Source organism: Neolamprologus multifasciatus, chromosome 9 (assembly GCF_963576455.1).
Source record: "Neolamprologus multifasciatus chromosome 9, fNeoMul1.2, whole genome shotgun sequence".
Lineage (NCBI taxonomy): Eukaryota > Metazoa > Chordata > Actinopteri > Cichliformes > Cichlidae > Neolamprologus > Neolamprologus multifasciatus.
Window position 1 is genome coordinate 23,965,246 of NC_140447.1, and position 23,826 is coordinate 23,989,071.

The 23,826-nt window shown below is 39.9% G+C and overlaps 1 protein-coding gene across 4 annotated transcripts in view; it reads left to right on the plus strand.

Moving 5' to 3' along the window:
- The window catches only part of LOC146511610 (RNA-binding Raly-like protein), a 123,501-nt gene that overhangs the window by 81,467 nt on the left and 18,208 nt on the right, over positions 1 to 23,826 (plus strand). For all 4 annotated transcript variants that reach the window (XM_085173526.1, XM_085173522.1, XM_085173523.1 and 1 more), the window contains 3 exons: positions 16,987 to 17,062; positions 18,100 to 18,147; positions 19,886 to 20,067. In XM_085173526.1, the coding sequence (XP_085029652.1) occupies positions 16,987 to 17,062; positions 18,100 to 18,147; positions 19,886 to 20,067 (306 nt within the window). The remainder of the gene's footprint in view (positions 1 to 16,986; positions 17,063 to 18,099; positions 18,148 to 19,885; positions 20,068 to 23,826) is intronic.

Genomic DNA, 23,826 nt, shown 5'->3' on the forward strand with positions numbered 1-23,826 from the left:
AAAAGCAACATATTCCACAGATTTAGCAACAATGCAAGAGCGACTGGCACATAGCTGTGAAGAAGTTGTGCAGATTTTGGAACGTGTTAGCTTGAAATTATAGCAGTTTATTATTTATTTATTGGCGTCAGCAGCTTTAATTTTGAAAATATAAAAGCTTTAAAAACAGGGATTTTTGTATTGATAATTTTATTAAAAAGACATCGTCCCTTTCTTTATCAAAAAGGGATCTCTGTGTCTGCTGTGTTGCCTATTGTGATTAATTTGATTAAGAAAAGAAAGCATCTCAGGCACTTTTTGGTGAGTGTGGGCAACAGCAGGAGTATTTGAGTTGGAGTCCATAAATATTTAAGGTCTTGCAGGCCAGGAATCTTTGGAGATCAAATGGGGTTTGAGCCCTCTAAACCTCGGGGATTTGTTTTCTGTGCGCTTGTATGAATTAAACATTTATTTTTGTACTACACGTTCCATAAAGGTAGTGGGAAACTTTGATATGTGGTACATGGAAATAAATATTGATATTGATAAGCAAACTTCTTTTAGACTTTCCTCTCCTCCTTTTTTTTTATGTGTCTGGACTTGAACATGACTCAAGGCTGAAGCGTACGACCAAGAAATGTGTTTTCATGCGCTCCAGATGTTACTCTCTTCCTTTATGCGTGTGCCGTGCTGCTGATGCTGGGGAGGAAGAGGAGGAGGGGGGATGAGTGAGGCAGGCTGTTACATCTTCTGTCAGATGTCCTCCATGTATCTCAAACCATGTGTCAAGGATAGCAGTTTTTTTTTTTCTACTTGTGCGTGTCAAGAGTTTGTGTGTGTGAGAGAGTCTTTTTTTCCTGCCTTCCAGACTAGACTTCTTTTCAGTTTATCTCCATTTTACCCAGAATTTCAGTTTGCGTGTCCATGGGAAGGAATACAAATCATGCACAACACAATCCTTGGTGGGGCTGTTAAGCGTCCGCTGCTCTGCTTCTCTTGAATAAATCACAAGCAATTACAGAATATAATCCGTTCCAGATACTTTATTTGCTGCCTTGGATGCAAGTTTAAAAATTCACCGGCTGTGCCTCCACACCTTTCTTTATATAGAGGAATCGCATCACACGGCGCTGTGCTGGAGATGTGATTTTATCTGTCAGAAAGGACCTAATGAGTCTCCTCTTTGGCTGATGAAATAATGTGACAGAGATGTCAAAAGATGTCACCCCCCACACCCAAACACACATCCCCCACCCCCGAGCCCTCGTCTCTCTCACCAGCAGCACCACGCCTGTTTAGTGGAGGAAAGGCTGTTCGGACTGTTGCCAGGAAAAGCGCCAATCAGTGTCACACAAAGACAAGCACGAGACATTTGCAAGAGTGCTGATGTACAGAGAAAACACCAACATTCACAAGAAAATCCTACTAATTATTGTCTATTCCTAATAGGCTCTGGAGGGGGGGGGGATGCTGCCAAATGCCTCTATTTTTCTTAGTGTGAAGAAAACGACTTAGAAAAACACACTTTGATGAATGGTGTTTAATGAAGGGGCACTGTTTGTTTTCATTACTTTGTGTTATAAAGCACTGCAAAAAAAATTAAGCAACCCCTCATTTCTTTATATTTTGCCTCCGAGGGGACTGTTTGTAACTTTTTAAAAGTGGTGTTTAACAGTAATTCTTCAGGCTTTCTGAAGGTCTTCCAGAGTTTAGTCCCATCCTTGCACCTGACCTTTTTCAGATGAATGTTTTCTTTATTTGTTAAGCCACTTAACACTGACCTATTAAGGATTCCGGCATAAGAAAAGACTCTTGGCTCAAGGGTGAACCAGTGTCGTGTCCACAAGTAACACCAAATTAGCAAAGAAGCAGTTTTAAAGTGTATCTTTAGGCCTGTTGCAGAAAACATGTGATTTGGTCCCACTTCTTTACTTGAAACTGCAAAAAATGGCAAAGATAAAAGTTTGAAAGGCATAAAATATTATTATTGCACCAACATTTAATTCCTGAGAGTTATTAGTAGAAAACCTGGCATAGTGTGAAGTGTGTCCTTCAAAAAAACTTGAGGAAACAAGTAAAGGATGAAGGAAGAAGTGGTCATGTTCTTAAGAAATAGGAAAAAAAATCCAGCAAAGACCTGGACCTCTGACATCCATCTGATCCTTCAGTTGATCCATTTACCGTTCACTGAAGCCTCATCAGAAATGCTGGCTGTCAAGCAGCCACTCTTAACAAAAGGAAACAGGGAGAAAAGGGTGAGGTGCGCCAAAGTGCATACGAAAATCAGTGGCAACAGGTCTTAGAGCGCGATGAATCTCAATTTGCAATATTTGGTTTAAATCACCAAATCTGTATGTATGAAGAAGGACGTACGGTGAGTGTCTACAGCTACCTGTGAACCATGGTGGAGACTTCGTCATGGTTTGGAGCTACATTTCACAAAGTGATGTTGGGAATCCTGTCAAGATTAATGGAATTATGAACGCAAAAAAGTACCTTCAGATTTTTGATCCACCATGCAATACAATCTGGAAAACATCTCATGGAGAACAGCTTCATTCTTCTGAATGTCAGTGTTCCCAAACACACTGTTAATGCAGCACATGGAAAACAATAAAACATTGGATTGGCCTCATCAGGGCCCAAGACATCAACAGTGTTGAAGCAGTGTGGGATTATCATTGAGACAAAACAGAACAAAGGGCAGCAAATATCCAAAGAAAAGCTTTTAATAGCCCTCAAGAAGCTTGGAGAGCTAACCATGAAGACTACTCATTTTTTTCTATATCTCATTTTCCTGTAAAATTGTAACAAATGAAGGATGGCTAAAGACTTTTGCACAGTCCTGTACAGTTACTGTTACAATAGTGGATGTTTATTCAAAACATGGGCAAAGTTTCAATCAATGAGATCAGTAAATGTGCCGGTAACTCCAAATGAAAATAGCCTCTTAAACGTCTTTGCAAGGGCAACCAATCATAATAACTAGCAATTAGCTGAAAGGCTGCACCAAGGTCCAGCATAACAAAAGATTTTGAATCATGCAAAGCTATAGTAGTAGATGTCAGAGAATAATGTGCAGCTAGAAATGAGTGTCTCCCTGTTCAGGTCTATTGCATGCTACCTGCACAACGCACGTGCAAGTGCCTTTTTACCTTAAAGGTTTATAGTGGTCTTTACATTCTTTTGCCTCTCATCCACCCACTCGTGCTAGCACAAGAGCTGTTCAGTTGATGTATTGTAGTGAAACCCAGCAAGCAGAAGAAGAAGAATAAAAGAGCCAGAAAAAAATGATGGAGGAGAAAGTTTGCACAGTAGGTCCCATTTAATACGGGATCAAATGTACAGTGACAGCTATGACTCCAGCCTGTATGTACCAGTGTGACGAATGGCGAAATTAATGTCTGTCAAGTGTCATTGCAAACGCTCTGAAGTAATTAGAGGACTCTCTCTCTGTCATCCATCGGCAGGGAGCGCTTGTAGTACCTATGCAGGAATGAGCAACATGGGTTTTGAAAATTACATCATATTTTCACGCCTGTAGGCCAGCAATGAGCCTGTCAAATTTCCCCAAATCTGTAATTCACTTTGTTTCTTGGTTAAAAATGAAATATGAATGTCGTACTGGGAATTTGAAAGCAGCACCTCAAAGATTTCTGTTCTAGATTTAACACTAAAGAGCTAAAGGTCCCTATTTTTAGTCACAGGGAAAGTCAGTGGCGATGTCCCGATTATTAACAGCTGTTGTGAACGTTTCTCAAAAGAAGTACTTGTTCTGCTGTGAATATCAGCTTGGTGTTTGTTTTCATGCCTCGCTTTTCATCTCTAAGCTCCCTCGCTGTGCCATGTTCATGTATCCAGCAGCCTGGATCGTCCGCTTTTTGAAGTGTATCATTGTTGACTTGCATGAGACAGCTCACTAGGTTTACAGGTCACACAAAGGGATGTGATCTCAAACCAATGCCATGCCTTTATCTGTTCTGCGGGTGCCTCAAGGGGCTGGGGATTATGAGCTGATCTCCTCGGACTTTGGTCCATGCAGCAGCAGACACGGGCGGCGAGGCGGTGAAGCAGGCTGAAAGTCACACATGAGAGTTTACAGGAGAACAGACGCCTGCATTTGTAATGGGGTGTCCACAAAAATCCTCTAATCAGTCAGGATCAAATGAGCGTTTCGTGAATGGCAGCATGTATCATAAAAGGTAGAAGATGGAATGATTCCTGTTTGGATCTGTACTCACAAAATTCAAAGAAATGTAATTAGCAACAAAATAAGGGAGTGATTTTATGACTTGCTGGGTCATAAAATGAAGTAGAAACCTGGACAAAACATTTTTTCTAATGAATTTCTAACAGTTTAATAATTTCTTACTTAAGTGTGGCTAAACAGAGGCGTCACTAGAAATTTAATAACCAGCTCTGATAGCAATAGATTCTCAATACCTGATGTGATGCTACAATTAAAAATAAAGAGAGAATAAAATTAGGACATAAACTGAAATGTTTTAGCCCACTAATGCTACTACTAGATATAACATTATTATATTAGGTGAAGAAGCCATTCTTAAGGAAGCGAAACAGGGAGAAAAGGCTGAGGTATAGTTATTTTATTTTAATTTGTTAGTCATTTTTATTTTTTACATTACATTATTACATTAAGTTACATTACGTTAGCTTAAGCATTTATAGAGTTATTCACTGCAAACATTTTAGCCCGTGGTGCAGATTTGATTTGACAATAACAATAGTCTTCCATACCCAATTCTTTCTGCCGTTCTTATCGACGAGTCGGGGCGCAGCTATCGCGGCAGTGACACCATTCGCCATCTTCCATGTATAGTTTTTTCTTGAGCTTGTAGGCATTCTTCTTAAACATGTAAGGATAGATGAGCACGTGCATAGGCATGTGCTGCCCCCATCAATCAATTCTGGACGAACTGCAGCCTCAGTGCATGCACTGTCAGAGGTACTGATGGCACTAAAGAAAAAATTTAGTAAGTAACATTTTCTGAATTTTAGATTCAAAAGCAAAATGAAGCTCTGGTTACCTCTCTGGGGCTAAATATGTACAATGAAGCCATTTATCAGGCAAGCAATCCACTTTAAACTTTAATGCAGTATGAATTTTAGCTTCTTTACAGAATAAAAATTTTCTACTGGGAGAAAGACGGATTTCATAATTTTGCCCATGTCATGAAGCTAGTGTCACATTCAAAGTTGTGAAGGAGCAATGGAAACTCAATTTCGCACTTTCCAATTCTTGCCATACATTTAAAAATTGCAAATTGAGATCCAGACGGTAAGTTTTAACGCATGCTGGTAGGGGGGCAACTAATGAAACTTAAATCCTCGTTTGGTATGTGTGAATTACTATATTTAAATGACACATGTGATCATTTATAAGAGTACAGTTTGCCAAATGCCAAATTCAAACAGAAAAATGTAGAGTCACATCACCTCACCTTGAACCTTCTTCATGGTTCTCCTGAAGAGCCCTGCTCAGTGTTTGATCTTCAAAGGTTCCTAGAACAGCACCTTTGATATGCAGATTGTCCCTCAGTCTCCTCTCTACTCTTTTTTCCATGTAATTAGACAACACTACAATGTTAGCCTGCTGCGTCTTTCTTTTTGCTGAGAGGTGTCTGTAAACATGTTTGTTTTTTAATTTTTATTTGCAGTTCTTAAAATCTTCCCTGCCTAGAAAAAAAGGAAAAGGTAAAGGGTTATTTCCGTTTGAGGGGACGGCAGCGTCTTGTGACCTTGATTGATGGATCCACGGGCAGCACAGAAAAATAAGAACGCGGCTAATATGTGAGAACTACAGTAAGATAAAGATATATGAGGTCTGTGTCTGAAAGGAGCTGCTAGACCTTTGTGAAAATCAAAGACTGTCAGGGCACATTGTTCATCCACTGCAGTGACAAATTTGACTGTAATTCACTCTGAAATTTTCTGGAAATCTTGTACCTGTAATGTGGCCTGTGTCAGTTCTTTCGTCTTTGCTCGTCTGAAAAACGTCTGGAGTATTTGTAGATTTATTATGCCTGCAACTGACAGGACCTCACCTACTGGTTACGGAGACACAGATTTGGTACTCAGTACAGCACTTTTATATCTCAGCCCTCCTGCCTTCCTTTCCTTTGAGTTGGACTCACTGAATAGTGAAGTTGGACCAAAGACAGCTAGATGTAATCTGCTGGAAACATGAATTTCCCACATCCCCACCTATTCCTTTCGCTCGTCCGTCACCTGCTAAATTCAGCTCCCTCATTTGTGCCGTTGTCTTTGTTTCTGTCTCTCCTGCCGAGACACAATTTGCATGATTAGTTACTTTGTTCAATTAATTGAGTCATTGGGGAGATAGGCGCCAGAGTTTCTTAATCCGTGAGAAGATGATCGGCAGCTCCTTGCGTGTCCTGCTCTCTTTTTTTTTTTCTCTCTCGCCTCTGCCTTTAATTTTTATCTCATCAAATAGACAGTTGCCGTTGCAAGAAGAGGAAAGTGAAATAAAATAACTCACGAATGAGGAAAAAAAAAGGCCAGATGTGATGTAGAACCATCAGCCATGGCATGCGGGGAATTTATCATCAGTTTTTTTGGGAAGGTCCACATTTCTCATTGGTCCTTGCTGATATGTGCGCATTGTATTCAGCCGGTGTTACACATCTGCGCTGTAACTCAAAGGGGACAGCAAAGGTTTTTTTGGTAATGAGAAGGAAAAAAAGGCTTTTTTGTCCCTCAATGGCAGCAGGATGCTGGGTCACAGAGCTCTACAATTTTAGCAAAACTGATTTGATCCTTGCAACAGAGCATAGTGACAAAGCACAATGATTTATATTTTGTGGCTTCTGCATAATCCTACAGATTTATGTTGTGGGCTTCGGTTTCTGTTTACTTCAACTTCGAGACGTCACATTACTTCCATTAGTTTGCCATAGTCTTCATCTCTAAATGCTACACTGCCCAGAACACAGGGTAATCTCTTATTCACTATCATTTAATACAAGTATTAGTTGTGCTGTTGTCACCAAATTGGCATCAGACATGGAGACTTTGAGCAAATTGGAGCCAGTTTTTACACCCATTAAATGTAGTTCTAAGACAATATTTGCAGAACTTGAACATTGTGTTTTTTTTTAAAAATCTTCAAAGACTGAACATTTGCATCAGACTCATATCTACTTTTTGGTGCTAATTGGGAAGTGATAGCATGCAGTGTGACTGAGATGGTAACTGAGCATGTAATCATTGTCATTGTGAGCCTGGCATTACCATTTAGCTCGAACATTAATCCCAAAATGCAACAGCACTGCTATAATCTCTTAGTTTTCTTTCTTTGCTTTTGTCTGCAAAGCTCTTTTTTGGGCATTTTTAATAGAATGCTACTTGGGAGATGCATTTGATTTCCTCTTTTCTTCACTCTTCACACTTTGCTTGTACCAGCCATTGCTCAGGTAGAATTTAATGACAAAATGAAGCCTTGGAGCATTGTTAATGCAGAAAGCCGACTTAATTTTGAATGCCTGATTCACAGCTGTAGTGACAGTATCTGAAGGTTCTTATGGGTAATGGCGCCAGTTGTTAGGCCAAAAATATGGGCTCTTTATCAAGATGCTCTCTTGAAATTATATCTTGTCAAAAAAACCCAAAATAATAAGTAGCTTTACTTGAACAGCTACTAAATAGGATGCTTGCGAATCTCTGAATCTCTGCCTGTTTATTTTCAGTCTTTGTATGGAAGCCCACACATGTAATGACTGCTTCATCAATTGTTGTTTTCTCAATTATAGCTTCTGTGCCGCACCACAGCAGGCGTCCAAACAGGTCATTTGCAGCTACGGAAACCGACAAAATCAGCTGTGTTTTGGTTGCTGGGTTTTCTCTTAGTGCTGAAAGGACATTTTGCCCAAGCACAAGGTAGTTTGACATGCAAATTACCACTTTGTTGCTGTGTTTGTGTGTGCGTGCTTTAAAAGGCATGACTCACTTCAAGTGCATTTTGGTCAAAGGAGCTTGTGCCACATTTCTGCTCTCATTAAGGCTGTAAGCTTAATGAGTAGCTGGAATGCAGGTTTATCTTAATTAGCACTGATCACACTGATGGATGTGACTAATCATATATTTAGACAATAGTATTTACCACCACGTTTTAAAGAAAAACCTGTACCAAATGAGCTGTTGAAGGCTGGAGGGCTGAATTGTCACCATACCGATAGCACACAGAGATGGCTGATGAGAGCAGTACATCGCAAAAGGCAGTTATTTTCAGGAATCTGCCAATCTTCCAGCACTCTTCCAACAGTAATACAGAAAGGTTCTTTGGCTCGCTAAGACACACTCTTGTCTCTGCCTCTCCCAGACCTTGTGTTGACCCCTGCTACCCATGCCTGTTAGCTCTCCTCTTCCTGAAGCCTGAGGCTATTAGCTGGTTTTCTCCTCCCTAAGATCGAGAAAGGAGAAGAAACGGTACACTGTCTCGTTTCTTACGACGCAACAGAAAGCTAGAGAGGCAGAGAGATTAAAGTCTGATTTGCTGGCTACAACAGGACGAGCAGATTTTCGTCTGTTCCAGTAGTACATTCATATTCTTCTCCTTATGTTTTTTGGGTCTTGTCAGTTTTCGCAGGAGTGCTTTCTCATTCCCAGTCATTCCTGTACAATATGCTGCCATATGGCTTAGTTTATAGCTGTGATTTATTCAGCGCCTTGACTTCCATTGCTCTGCGCTTATTCATCCCTTGCTAATGAAAGGAGGGGAAGAAATAAGACTTGTGAAGCTTTCGTTGGTGGCACAGGTGTCAAATAGAAAGGGCCCCACAGGTGATGCTCAGCACTGAAATGTCTCATAATGAGCTTCCTCGCAGTGCGCAGAGACACAGGAAGAAATATGGGCTGTGAGAGAAAGTGACGGATGGCGAGGTGGGTTAGATATCATCTTGTGCGAGTTCGTGTGGAAGGAAAGGGAAGGTGATAGAGGGAGGGAAAGCGAGGGGGATGGGAACAGACGAAGGGACACATTGAGTGATAGGGTGAGACCGAGGGTGGAACAGGAGGCATGAGCAAGAGTAGTCTGAGGGAGACAGAGATGTAAGGCAGCAAATGAGACCAATAAAACACATGGGCATGTTCCTTCAGGGAGTCACGGATCCTTGTTTTCTTGACAGAGGAACACAAGTCTGTCTTCAGTGATTACTTATGCTTCGTGCCTCTGTCTTTCCATTGCAGTTCACATCCAGAGCCCTGTTTTTCCCCCGATTCCTTAGTCAGTAAAAATGTAGCATTAAATTGTTATTCATACCTGGGTTATGCTTGTTTTAGTATCTACAGACAGACAGGCATGCGCCGTCTCTTAGAGATAGAGAATTGGGGGCTAGCTTAAATATATCTACAATTAATTTCAGCACTGAAAGACTGAAATTGCATTATGTGTACATTTGCACAGCTGCAAGGTCAAACCCCTTTTTTTAAATTGTTGCCCAGGCTGAGCAGACCTTCTTTATAAGTCTTTCAGCACCACGGAGAGCTCCACCTCCAACCATGGATGACCAAGCTGCAGACTGAGCAAGTGAGCAACACGAAACTAAGGAAAAGAGAGGAACAGAAAAAAAGCACTGAGCATCTCATTCATACTAAAATGACTTTTTAGTCCTACACAAACTCAAAGTGTTCTGCTAAAAGTGGATGATCTTGGCTCATGGATTACAATCATTTCCCATCAAGTCCACTTCCCACATACAGAAGTGACGATGCAAACGTGAAAATATGTCATTTTGCCTGCTTATAGGATCCCAACTGAAGCTTGAAACAGTGTTACAGCATTCTTACATGTCAAAACAAATTTTTTGCCCTTAAAGCAAGACCACATTATTATATTTGAATAATCAATATCTTTTGATCAATATCTTTAATAAATTAGTGCAACTGTGGCCAACAAGCAAGTTGTCAAACAAACGGAACGTCAAAGGTTTGTCATGTCTCAGATTTCCAGATCACTACAGAAATGTGCACAGTAAGCTTAATTTTTTAGGAAATACATCAATAAAGATGTCTGGCATTTTTTCCATGTCTTCCTCCCCTCACCCTAACTGGTCACAATGTCTGCCCCTCCCTGAGCCTGGTTCTGCTGGAGGTTTCTTCCTGTTAAAAGGGAGCTTTTCCTTCCTACTGTTATCAAAGTGCTTGCTCATAGAAGTTCATATTATTGTTGGTATTTTCTCTGTCCTCCGGTGCACAAATTTGTTGTATAATTTATAATTCAGCCTCTAAATTATTGCATTATTTATCAGTTTACACATAAAGAATTTCTCTTTACTTACCTAGTACTGATACTGCAAATAAAAACCCCAAAGTGGAAACTCATTGCAATAAACCCAAATACCATTGTTATCACAGACATCCATGTGAGAAAACCTGTGATCACTGAAATGCATTTGAGTGCACCAGTAATTTTTTTTTATTTGCCCAACTGCATAACCGCAGTTATAAAATGAGCTGTGAATTGTCCACAAATGAAGGAACTGGCAGAGAAATTGAAGAACTGTTTTAATTCTTAATTAGATGAAATTACTAAGAACACATGATGATTAAACTAAATAACTAAAAGTTGATTAAAACACAGCTGCAGCAGTACAAGGGCCTACAAATAACCTATAGAACTACTAATCAGGCGTCAAACACAGACAGGCAAGAGGAAACTTGGCACAAGGGTTATCAGTGAGAATCAGAGTTGCTGTGACAGTTTGAAAAGCAGAAAGGACATTGCATAACATCAACCATACTGGACAGCATCCAAGAAAAAAAATCCCTGGCTTGCTCTTTGGCACAAAACTATAAGATTAAACTTCAATTAAAGATTAAAGCTTGATAAATATTCAGAATCTCTGCTTTAGTCAGATCGGACTAAGATGAATTTCTGAGTCTCAGATGAGGCAGAACATGTTTGACGTAAATTTGGCCAAGGACTACTGCAGTGAATTCATAACCCTGATAGGCACAGAAGTGGGAGTGCGACCATACGGAGAACCACGAGGACAAAAGGTGTTTCTGAGATGGCATTTCCACATTGCACCATGAATGCCTGTGGATGTACCAAAGGTCTGGCTAACAAAATTACTTGGCAGAAGACGAATGCTCTAGCATAATAACCATCCAAAAACACAATGCCAAAACTACACCAGAGTTCACAATGAAGAAGAAAAGTGGAAAAAAGGGGAAAAAAAGAAATATGACCTACCAAGAATGTTGCTTTACTTGAACCCAATGAAACACATTTAAGGTATTTATAGTATAAAAATTCAACCTTCCAGGAAAAAGGAGCTGAAATTGTCTGAAATGTACATGGTTGAGTTTATTGTCAAAAAACAAATGTGAGCATTTCAAGTATTTGAAAAAATGAAACATATAAATGCTGGCAGTAAAAGGTGTATGGATCTTTGTTGAATTGCAGTGTTTAACACTGATATAATAATTCTGAGCCATTAACTGTTAACTCTACATATGAACAAATGCTTCAATATTAATGACATTACTGTAAGTCGATAACATATCCCTAAGACGAAGAACAGATGGGATGTATGAAGATTTAGTTGGTTGCTATTTTCTTGAAAGAAGGTCCTGAACTTGATGAGATCCTAAAGAACATTGTTCTCTCACCGATACAGGTAGGTGTAATACTGGGAGAGTCATTGTCAGAATAACCGATTGTTGTGTTAATGAAACACCTGAATAGTGTGTACAAGTGTTTATATCTATTCCCAAACATGTCTTCAAATGCCATGTTTTGGTTCCACAAACAGTTCATATTAAAAAGATGTTAAATTCACTAAAAAATGTATTACATTCCAAAAGGTTGATTATAACAATGGTATTTATCCATGAAAAGAGCCTTAAAATGTTGAATCAAAGAGTGTGCCGTTTTTGTTGAGGTTGAACCAGTTGAAGTTTTAGCCTACTGAAAATGTGGTTTTGATTGCTCCACTGGACTCTGCTTGAACCACACATGTACTGACAGCTTCAGTCGAAATAGGCTAAGGCTCTTTTAGCCTCCAGCAGTGGCGATACCTGTCAGGGACTGAACAGCATGGATTTGACTGTACTGCATATAAACCATACGGAATCAAAAATAATGGCTCACAAAAACAGAGCTGTCAGAGATTTTTTTTTTTTTTTTTTATCACTTCAGGTTTTAGATGCCAATTATATTTAGTTGGGCTGTTGTGGGCTAATTAAAGGTTTGGACCGATCTCTTTGTAAGTCAACCTTTCAGGTTGATGAGCAAAAGTGTAATTATCTCCAAAGGTTACCATCATGGTCAATCCTTGCATACTCTGTCAAGTATGCACACTCACACACACACTCACACTCATTTGGTCATGCGGCTTTCTGTAAAAAGTCTGTGTTTTAGCATGTCTAAGTAGGCAGCATACAAACAGACCAGGCTTTAATCCTATTTCTCATGAGAGCAGCCTCTGGGAGAAGGAGGCAAGAGTTTGCCAGCAGCTTATTTTCACCCCAGTGCAATTCCACTCCTGGGGATTGGGGTGCTTCCACTTGTTTGGTGTTGGGAAGAAGGGGGGGCAGAGCAGATGCATAAATTATTTAGGCAAATGTGTGTTGCTGGAGGGGACAAAGTGATAGTGAGAACACGGCCGCATGCAAAAAAAAAAACAATTTGTCAGAAAGTGCCTTTAAAGTGATCTATGTACCTACGAGGCACTTAGCCAAGGCTCTTCACAATGGGGTTCGGGTTTATCCTCTCAAGGGCGTTTGCTGATTGGTGCATTGTTCTCAGTCGTAAACTTGTGTCCTGCCAGTTAGGAAATGGCCTTTCTAATGCGTTGCTACTGCTGAGTATGCTGATGCTCATGAACAGTTGTGTGATATCAAGGACGATATTAAAAAAAGCACTTGATGGGATTTTTTGTTCCGCCTTTGGTTAGACTATGGAAATTTTTTTCACTTTTTGCCTCAAGTGATCTATTTGCTTCACCCTCCTTTATGTTTTTTTATTCATTTTTAGAAGAATAATAACCTCAGAGTGGGATGAGATTCTGGAAAGCTACTTTTTATACTAGACTTCACATGAAAGTGTTACGTTAAGGTGTTGTAGCCTCCCTCACCTCAGAAATATCACCTCATATCTGCATCCATAAAGTTCCTGGACTGTTTTCCTCATCTTTCTGGTGTTTTACTTTGACCAACTGGCTCGTCTCCCAGAAGCCACTCAGACTTCACAAAATATGAGGACCTTGCAGCACCCTTGGCAATGCACAGATAGTGATATGAAAATGTCTGCATCACTGACTGGCCGGATCACAAAACCTCTACGCCTGATAGTAAAAAATTTTTTACGGAAAGCCCGAACAGCCGGCTATAAATCAAAGCCCTCCTAACTTTCTGCTTTTGTTTTAGTTCTTCTTCTAATGTTTACTCATTTTTATTGTTTGTATGTTTTCAAGGATTTTCTTGTGCCTTGCAACGACAATTTTGTTTTGTAATCTTTCCAGTGCACGGCAGCAAGGTCTCCAGTCTTGCCTTTAGAAAATTGGCTCTCGCAGTGCACCTCAAATTTAGTGAGTCTACTCGACGGCACTGCAGCTTTTTTTAAATGTCGCATGAAAAGTTCAGTTTTGCAGCAGAAACAGCACAGAGTTACAAAGAGCTTAAATTGATTTTTTAAATCTCTGTATTATGAAGTACTTTTATGCTCCCTTGTGCTCAGCCATGGCTTTGAACTGTGTGCCACCATCACAAGCCGTTGCTTGATGTGAGGATGTTTGAAGAAAGGAAGTTATTTCACTTTCATGGGCACAGTTTTTGGCTTTTAAATTAGGTTACACCGCAGCGTAGGAAACACCGACACTGAATGAAATTCTGTGATATCCCGTATACTGCATGATAATATTCAGAAGCGAATATTGATTTATTCATACAGAGAGTAAGATAACCTCCTTTTCAACAGTTATGAGCAGATAGCAAAACAGTATCTGACACAGTATAATTAAGTTGCCAGCAAGTATAAGCACAAAATTAAAGGTTTTCATATAAGATAGTATTTCACCGAATACAGATACAGACATAATGGAGTAGTTGCTTTCTTAGGAGAGAAAGAAATCACACTTCTACCATTTGTGCTGTAATCTGGCCTTATGTCCTGTATGTTTTCATAGCTGGGCTTGCCACATAGAGACAGACTACAATTAAGTCTGGTCCACACCTGAGGGGAAGCAATACACAGCATTTCACTGACTTTGTGTTGTATGAAGGTGCCTGTTCGTCTTTTCTGTCTGCAAGCAACAAACTGAAAAGTGCCTGAGATTTGCAGTGTAGTGGAATGCACTACCAAGAGGGTAAACAATCCAAAACTAAGTTTTTATGAACTGCTGAAACCACAAAAACAAACTTTTCTGGAGAATGGCGTATGGGGGAAAAATGTGGACTCCTGTCAGTCAGTATTCTTACTTGTGCTGCAAGCTATTGTCAAGTCAAATACACCAATGCGAGTTTTAAGCTATCATATTGTTGTAAGTAAGGCTAAAGCATCTTATCTGTATTATATTGCGATTTTGATAAAGTCAGAAAGCTGTGAGCTACGCAGTTATTTTTTGCTGTTGCTTTAGCTTTAGCACAAAGCTCACTTTAGCACATAGCTAACTAGACATGTAGTGCTAAAGTAGGGTTGCCAACCGTCCCTTAAAAAACGGAATCGTCCCGTATTTAGAAACAAAAGTACACGTCCCGTATTGAGCTAATAAGGGACGCACTTTGTCCCGTAATACAGTGAGAATCAAAAGTAGTCTATAAGTTTTAATGTAATTAACGCTTTGTTTGAAAACATAATTCCCAGCCCCGCCCCTGCTTTGTGACCAATGAGCTGACAGCACACTTATGACAATTCGAGTATGACAATTCAGATTACCGCTCATCTCATTGGTTGAGGAAAGGTCGCTTGCGGAGAAAATACCGGAAGACAACAGATGACCACAACAAAAAGCATGGCCAACAGGGAAACAAACGCCGACACTGCGGTGCAAGTCTCAGACGACAGTACACCTGAAGCTGGGCAAACACTGCGATTTTCAAACTGCACGATTGGCTCGCATGGGTTATAAGTTCGTAGGTCACGATGCAGGTCTCACACTATACCGCCCGATGCTCTGATGCGACCTGAGTCACACTGTGCCTCCATAAAATGAAGGTTATAACAGAAAATCTGTCGCTCGCTCTCCCTCTTTGTCTTTCACTCACACAGACACACACCACCATCAACTTTGCTAAATTACTAATGACAAACATGATCAGGCAGCTGTGATTGAGCAGCAATGTAAATCCAACTATTTTCACGGTTGTTGTGGTCGTGATAATTTGGTGATGCCACATCGAAAAGGCTCGGATGAGCTTTCCAAAGTTCTACAAGTTGTGCCTCCATCGCTTGAGTCCAGATCACACGCTGCACAGCCGTGCTGCTCCGTCTTTTTCACCGACGTTTACGTGTTTGCGCGTGAGCAGTGTGAGCGGCTGCGGTGACACCCTCACAAGCGATTGATGATCGGGAGCTGGTCGTGAGGTGTTAATCGCTTCTCGTTACCCCACGCATACTACACGATGCACGATGAAGGCCAAAATCGGGCCGATCACCAAATTGGTCGCACGACTCAAAAATCGGCTCAAAATGGGCCAAAAATCGCACAGTGTGAGCCAGGCATTAGACCAGCAATGTTTGTTCCTCTCAGAGAAAGAAAAAAAGGCTGCAAAAGTGCAGGGAAGAATGGGAAAAGGAAAACACCTGGCTGGAAAAGTGCACGATAACATCTATAAAGCGCACTGCACTGTGTGCCGGCGCACTTTTTCCATAGGCGTGCTTCTAATGGTGGGCACATGAAGAACATGAGGGGCGTGAAAGCTCGGGGAACCCTTAACCAATTTTTGTCTACCAGGCCACGGCAGAACCAGATATGGTAAACACTGGTTTGTTTGTTTTTAAACCCTCTGGTTAAGGTTAAAATGGGCATGTGCAGTGAATATCAGCGCTATGTGGCCAGAAGTGTGATAATATAATTTATTTTGTGTAATAAACAACTGCAAGGATAGATGATTACAACAAATAGATGAGTAATACATAAAAGTAATACATAGATGAATAATGATGATGAGTTATGACGCGTAATCATGGGAACAAGTGGGTTTACAAACGGGAGCAAAAGCTGAAATAATGCCTCTGCTGAAGCCAATTGCACTAAATGCACTAAATGTGCACTGTTACAAGAATATTTTTCTTTCTATTGTTTTCTATTAATTTATATAATTTTAAGTTAAGCAGGACAGAGTTCTTTTAAAGAAAGATTTACTTTTATTATCAAAAGTTAAGCATGACAGGCTTCTGTTTAAGAAAGAGACCTGTTTTATTGTGTTAATGTTGTCATTTTGAGCTAAAAATAAATGGCTAAATGATTTTTGTTTCCCATGTGTTGATATCACAAAGAATACGCATCTACTTAAATCAAATTCAAGTCAAATGGTTAAAAAAAATAATTTCACACACAAAAAAAGAGCTAAAAAATTCACCACACTGGGAAGGGTGAAGACAACTGGGTCGCCCGGCCCTGGCCACAAGGTGTCCCTTATTTATTTCTCAGGGAGTTGGCAACCCTATGCTAAAGTTATCCCCTGATAGAATAAAACCTAATGTTTGTAGGTATTTTTTTTGCAGCTGTATTTCAGTTTGCATTGTTTTCAAAGTATGACATGTTACAACAGACCAGAGTGAACACAATAGCAAAAATGAAATCATGAGATTCTTTTGAGGTTTACAGGACATGTGCTCGCTAACCATGTGGCGTTAACTTGTTTGCCATTTTGGACACGAGACAATCATGTTGGCAATTTCGGCCTAGACACTGATTGATTACACTATGTCAACCATTAATAAAATGTTTGTTTATTTTAATCCACAGTAAAAACACCCCTATATGACTGATGACTGAAGACTTTCGCTTTGTCTTTTTACAGACATAAACATGGCCGGAGAGCCCAAGCCATACAGGCCCAAAGCGGGCTCCAAACGGCCGCTCTCAGCTGTCTACAGGTAAGATTTGCCCTTCTTCCAGCATGCTCCTCCTCTGGAAAAGTTTCTTATCATTAATATTAATCATCTTTCACATCCTGCTGCTCCAGCTGATGCAAATGTGCAGTAATATTAAAAATATGAGGATCCCTATTATGTTCGCTTTTTTCCCCCTCGTTCTAATTGAGTTTTAAAACGTCGACTGAAGTTTTTTCAGCACAAGTCTGTAAATCTCAAAGGAGAAACTGTTGTGTAAGCTTCATTAAGCATGACCCTGATTCTCTGCCCCGCACACATCTCCTGGTCACAAACAGATCAAAGCTGCGCTTGTTTACTGCAGTCTAATGTGATAGAGGTTTAGGCATGTTTTTTCTGGGAAAGTGTCACTGGGACACTTTCATTGGCAAAGCTTATAGCTTACACTTTTGTGAATTGTTAGTTAGTTTTTTGGGTTTTTTTTACAGTATTATTACACTAATTTTATTAGTCTTTGCATTGTTTTATCGTAGAACCTCATTTGCAATTTATATCTGCAGTTGAAATGAGTCGGGGTGTAATATGGTAATTATGGAGCAGGATCCGGAGAAGCAAAAACCAACACTACACTGTTCTAAATCGAAATAGTAATGCATTAATCATTAAAATTCCTGCGAGAATAGCAGCATTTTAAAACAACTCCTTTTCATCGCCGCTTCTCTTTATTTTATTGCTCTCCCTGAATTCTAAATCAGTTGTCATCCTGAGCGTGCCACATCGATTTTCAGCTCTAGGGTCTAAAAAACTTTTTTTCTTTCTGACTGACTGTATTGGCTCTCTCAAACTTTTTGTTGATCTTTTCTCGATCTGTGGTCTTTGCATGCCAGCGTAGCTTAGGCTTACTGCTTAACCTGTGATGGGCTTTAGGCATCAACTAGAGCATGTCCGTTCGAGTCGGAACAGTTTGTGTTTTATCTGCTTACTTTTGACAGGCTTGAAATGGCTCCTCTTGTCATAATCCATCGCATTCTCTCTTTCTCTGTCTTTCTCTGTGCCTTCCTCCCCTTCTGTCTTTCTAATAGTGGTTATGAATTTGATTATGAGTACTACAGGGATGATTTCTACAGCAGGTAGGTACCATTCATTTTTTTTACCAATATGTGATCAGATATAACATTTCAGAACATTATACATCACATTATAATTTCTATCGACTCAGTTTAATTGTAACATCTGTCAAGCTTTGCATTCTCACGTTAGAAAGTAAAATCTGTGACAGTAGCAGGATTACCTTCTGAAACTGTAAATTCCCCACCTTATTTAATCAACTATAGCTAGCTAGCAGTCCTGTGACTATTTTGATGTTGGTCTTTAGCTGTGCACATGTTGGCTACACCACGAAAACTGCATTGCTCTGTTATATTGTAGAGGTATTTACATTTTCAGTTTGAAATGCATTCATTGGTCACTTTTAGGTACACCTGTTTAACTACTTATTAAAGCAACTTTCTGACCTGGGTTCAAGCTATGCTTTTCTTTCACCCTAAATACTGTATTATCAAATAAAGGCTAAAACTTCCAAAAATAAAATAAATAAAAAAAATCAAATAAAAAAAATCGTATGGTTGTTGGTCCCAGATGGGCTGGTGCCTGTAATCCCTGTAGAAATGCTGATCTCCTGGGATTTTCCCAAACAACTGCCCCTAGGGTTTACGGAGAAGGGCCAGAAAAAGAGAAAATATCCAGTGAACAGAAATTCTCTGAAAATGCTTTGTTGTAAAAAGCAACAAAGCTTCAGGCTCACTGGAAGGCAACGTTAACTCAAATAAACCCTATTTACAACCAAGATATGCAGAAGAGCATCTCTAAATGTACAGCACATTGAACCTAGATGCAGGTGCACTACAGCAGCAGAAGACCACACTGGGTGCCGCTCCTAAGATCAGGAAACTGAGGATACGGTTCTAACACACCCACAAAAACTGGGTTGTAGAAGATTGGAAAGTTGTTGCCTGGTCTGATGTCTTGATTTCTGCTGCAACATTTGGATGGTAGGGTTAGAATCTGGCATGAACAATGTTCAACCCATGAGTCCATCGTGCCTCTCTCATCATACTTTAGGCCTGAGCATCACTTAAATGCCACAGCCTACTTGAGTATTGTTTATGACCATATAAATGTGTAGAATTCAAAGCTTTGCAGAGCTGTTTTTCTGTGATAATAATTACTATTCACATCTCTTCTGGGTCTTAGCAAACGGGTAGTAAAACAGATTTTGAGACACTTGTCCTGCCTATTAAATTCTATTCACATTCCCAGACAGGTACACTGAAATAGTCGACTTGTCGTGCAGACTGAACAGATCAACATGCTGATGAAGAAACACTTGTTTTGTCTCACATTTATCCACCAATGATCAGAGTGCTTATCTGCACAGACAGTTTCTATTTTCTAAATGTCAAACTTCACATTGAGAGCTGTGACAATCTGGTGTCACCAGGAACAGTCAAAGCTGACACTTTTATTTGACATTAAGCACCCTCTCAATTTCATCCTCTTATATATGTGAAGGGTTTATTTCCATGCATGCAACACACCCTTTAGTGGAACAGAAATGGGGATCTCGGGAAAATTGAACTGGAACATCTGTCCTTTGTTTTACCTGTGCTGTTTGAGAGAAGGAACTTGAGTAATCCATAGCAAATCTGCCTTCTGATTCAATACTGGAAATAGCGAGAGGGGTTTGGAAAGAAGCAGTGGTGAAATAAATCAAATAACCCTTTAGATGAACATTTTCCGACTGCTATAGGGCCTATGGAAAATGCGTAAGAAGTCAAGTGTAATATTATAGGTTTTTCTTCTCTTGAGGCTTTTTGACTACCATGGCAGAGTGGCCCCCCCACCCAGAGCTGTGATCCCGCTGAAACGCTCCAGGGTGCTCGCTCCCTCCTCCCGCCGTGGGAAGACCTCCTTCCCCATCAAAACATCCTCCTCTTCCTCGTCTTCATCCTCCAGACCTCCCACATCATCCTCCTCCACCGGAGTGAAATGTACGTAACAAAGGTGCTTTATTGCTCGTCTTGTGTTTACACTGGACCCGTCAGATTTTACTTTCTTTTTTATCATTATTTTTTTTACAGAGCACAGCCTAATTACGCTAATGGTATTCTGTCCCTTCTGAATCTGACGGCTTAATGCACATCTCAAAACCACGGCTCAGAGAATAAAGAGCAGTGGCATAATTCAGCTGTGCTCCTTGCGAAGCGCTTCTATAAACAGCTATTTAATTTCACTCTAGCAGCTCAGAGCGAGCCACGCTGCAATGTAGAGCAAAACGCAAATATAATCCCAGCTTTCCAAGCAGTACCCATTCAGCAAACAGTGCTATTCCTGTCACCCAGCATCCATCTGGATCCCGTTTGGTGCCCTGATTAACTGGTGATGCACTATAACGTCCTAAATGTAATTAAAGTGAGATTGGGGCCATCTCTGTGGAGCTGTGGTCAGCTGTGTTTCTCTAAACGTTTGTCTCTATCCGCAGCCTGTGTAATTGGTTACAGTGTTTGTTTCATTGTTGCCTGTCTAGCCAGTGTTATCAGCGAGAGCAGCTTGGTAAGGCCTGTCAGGAGGACCCAGCTGCAGTTGGTATTACAGAGAAGAGCAAAAAAACAGCATCTCCCATCCTCTTTTTGGACAGAGTCAATGAATTCTCTTCTCTGTCTAAGCAGTGGTGCTGTATGTTTGGGAGACTAATTTGCCCCTGCCAGGACCATGAAAAATCACTGTTTGTATTGATTGTGGCCCAGATAGATTGGACAGAAAAATAAGGTTAGGCTTTCCAGGCAAAAGGGTGGGCTAGTGTGAGCAGCTTGAACCACTTGGGCTACACAAGCAGTAATTTACTCGGGGTGGGTTGGGGTGGGAGACAGTCATCAGATGACTGGATCATGAGGATACATGTGTTTTAGGGAGTTTTTTTTCACACTTTTGGGTTAACTAATTCCATAACAGAAATCCCAATCTCAAGTGAAAAGTTTAGCTTTAAAATATTTTGTATTTCATACTTTAATAACCATTTAATTATTGGTATTTTTCTAGTATTTATTAAAAAAAACATTTAATCCATTTAATTTTTTTGTTATTTTTCGTATTGAAAATGGTATTGATTGTTTTTCTGGGTAGTGGTATCGCGTTTAAAATTATGTATAATAATAATCCTAGTTTGTGCAACTAAATCAAAATGAAATTTGCAAATCCTGACAATAGAAAACATGTAGCAGCCTGGTAGCTTTTAAAATAGTAACTGAAAAAAATAGTAAGCTTCAAATTTCAATCAAGTATACCAAAGATCAAGAGAGTGGTGAATACCATGATTTTGACTTTTCTACTTTTTGGATTTGAAGCTGGGGAAGCTCAAATCAAGCCCTTTATTTGTATACAGCCATGTTCACCAGTGCCACAGGGTTCAGCAAAACAGTGTTGGACTGTTGGATGAGTGAAAATGACCACAAAAGGCACGGTGCTGCCCTGAAAACCTTGCGATTGCTTTTGTGATTGACAGATTTCCACGGTTGCCCGTAGTTTGCACAGAAGATGCCAACTTCTCTACAAATACTAGCTAATTACCCTGTTAGCAAAGTGAAATTTAAAACGGAAAGTGTTCAACTTCACAGTAAAAGTTGTGCCTTTCGTTTGCAACCAACACCTTTCAAACTACAGATAACCATGAGAATCTGCTAGTGACCAAAACAATCTTACAATTTTACCTATTGACAGTCAGCAACCTTCAGAAACTACTCACCTGGTCTATAGACCTGTATGACTGAGGCATAAGAGGATAAGGCATGAGGTGAGATAAATATTAAAGTGTCTGGATTTAAATTCTGTGTATATGCTCTTCAATTTTACAGTTAAAGGACGTAAAGAATCACTTATAGCTGTCACACAGTAGGCTGTGTGGCTGGCAGAAGTACGACCCAAACTCGACGGGGTATACTAAAAGCTGGTTTTATTAAACTAAAACAAAGTACGAAATACAAGAATACCAAAACTAGGAAAATCAAACATTTGTTTCAGTGAGGGACACAACCACAAGAGACGACACAACAAAGAACAAAAGGAGACTCCAACAGTGTATATGCACCAGGTAATTAGAGAGATGGGAAACACCAGGGAACACAGATGAATGGAATCAGACTAACGAGACGAGGGGAAGCAAAACTTAACACAAGAGACAAGAGATGAAGGACTATCAAAATAAAACAGGAAGTAACAAACACTCAAATCAGGACTAAGACATGGGGACTGGACACAGTGACAGAAGATAAACATGGAGACATTAAACACTGACTGAGGAGACAGAAAGGAAACACAAATGATGCTAACTAAAGATTACATATCCTGATGAGGAATACAGACTGGAAACAAACAATCAAAATTAACATAATCAGACAAGAAACCATGAACAATAAATCTAGATAACAAAACTCAGATGCACTACGGATAAAAACTCAATAGCAATGATACAAAAATCAAATGTTACAAAAATAACCTTGTTGTTAAGTGTTTGGAGTGTACTGATCAAAGCAGGCCAGTACAGCAACAATGTAATCGATACAGAAACTTCAGCAATCCTGTTCACTACAAGTCACATTATCATTGCATTACATTGCTAGAGCACATTGCAGATTTTTCTAACATCCCATAGACATATGAACCAAATAATCGAACATTTTAAACTATATTCCTGCTGTTTCATTTTTATCACAATGCGTTTTGCACAAACAAATCCACAAGAAACTGGAGCTGCTGTCACTGGAGGAAATCGTGTAATCACTATAATAAACCTTATGTTGTCATGTAGCGTGTGTTGTCTGCGTTAAGAAGATATTTATAATATTTAATAGGCACAGACATTTGAAGGATTAAGGCTTGATTGGCTGTGCTGGCGACAACTTGAATGAAGCTTTTGGATTCTGTGCTGTGTTCATCTTCCACTCTCAGCCCTCTCTTCTAAAGCTACTCTTTCTTTCACTGAATCCAGCTCCTCCAATGGGAATAATTTCAGGTTTTCCTACCCTTTTATAATAACACACTGAAAATCTTTGGGTTTCAGACTGTCGGTCTGCGTGAGCAAGACATTTTAGAATGTCACCGCGGTTTCTAGTATCAGGGTTTTTAATTAATTCTTCTTTGTGTTCTATTTTGCATGTAAAACTAAGGTTAAAAAAAACAGCTAGTCTAAGAGTGACAGTGGGAACTTACACTGCCGAGCACAGCCAAAATTGTGACACTTTCAAACTGAACACTTTGGGTGACGATTTAACTGGATACCATCCTAAATAATTAAACAAACCAAGCACCAAGTCCATGTGGGAATGTACACTAGTGAGCTTATTGCAGTTTTACTGAATACTTACAAATATGTGGTTAAAAAGAGGTACATGTGTTCCAGAAAAATCACTGTTTTCCGGTATTAAAACTAACGGATTATGTCCTAAAACCCAGTAAATGACATCAGCATCACCAGCCCTAAAACTCTTTGTCCAGTTTAATCTTCATAGACCAGTGATTCAAGAGAGTCTCACTATCCCCAAGATAAAACGTCTGCCGTTCATCATGAGGTCCTAAAATTAGACCCATTACTCATTCCCTAAATCTTTCCTGATGCTTATTAAATAACAATGGCTTTTTTTCCCCAGCCTTTTCCTTTAACTCCAGCTATCTAAAGATGCTGCGCTGACGATACAATGTTGGATTAGGACGGGCATGTTTTCTCTCTGCAGCTTATGCGCCTGATAGCACAAAAG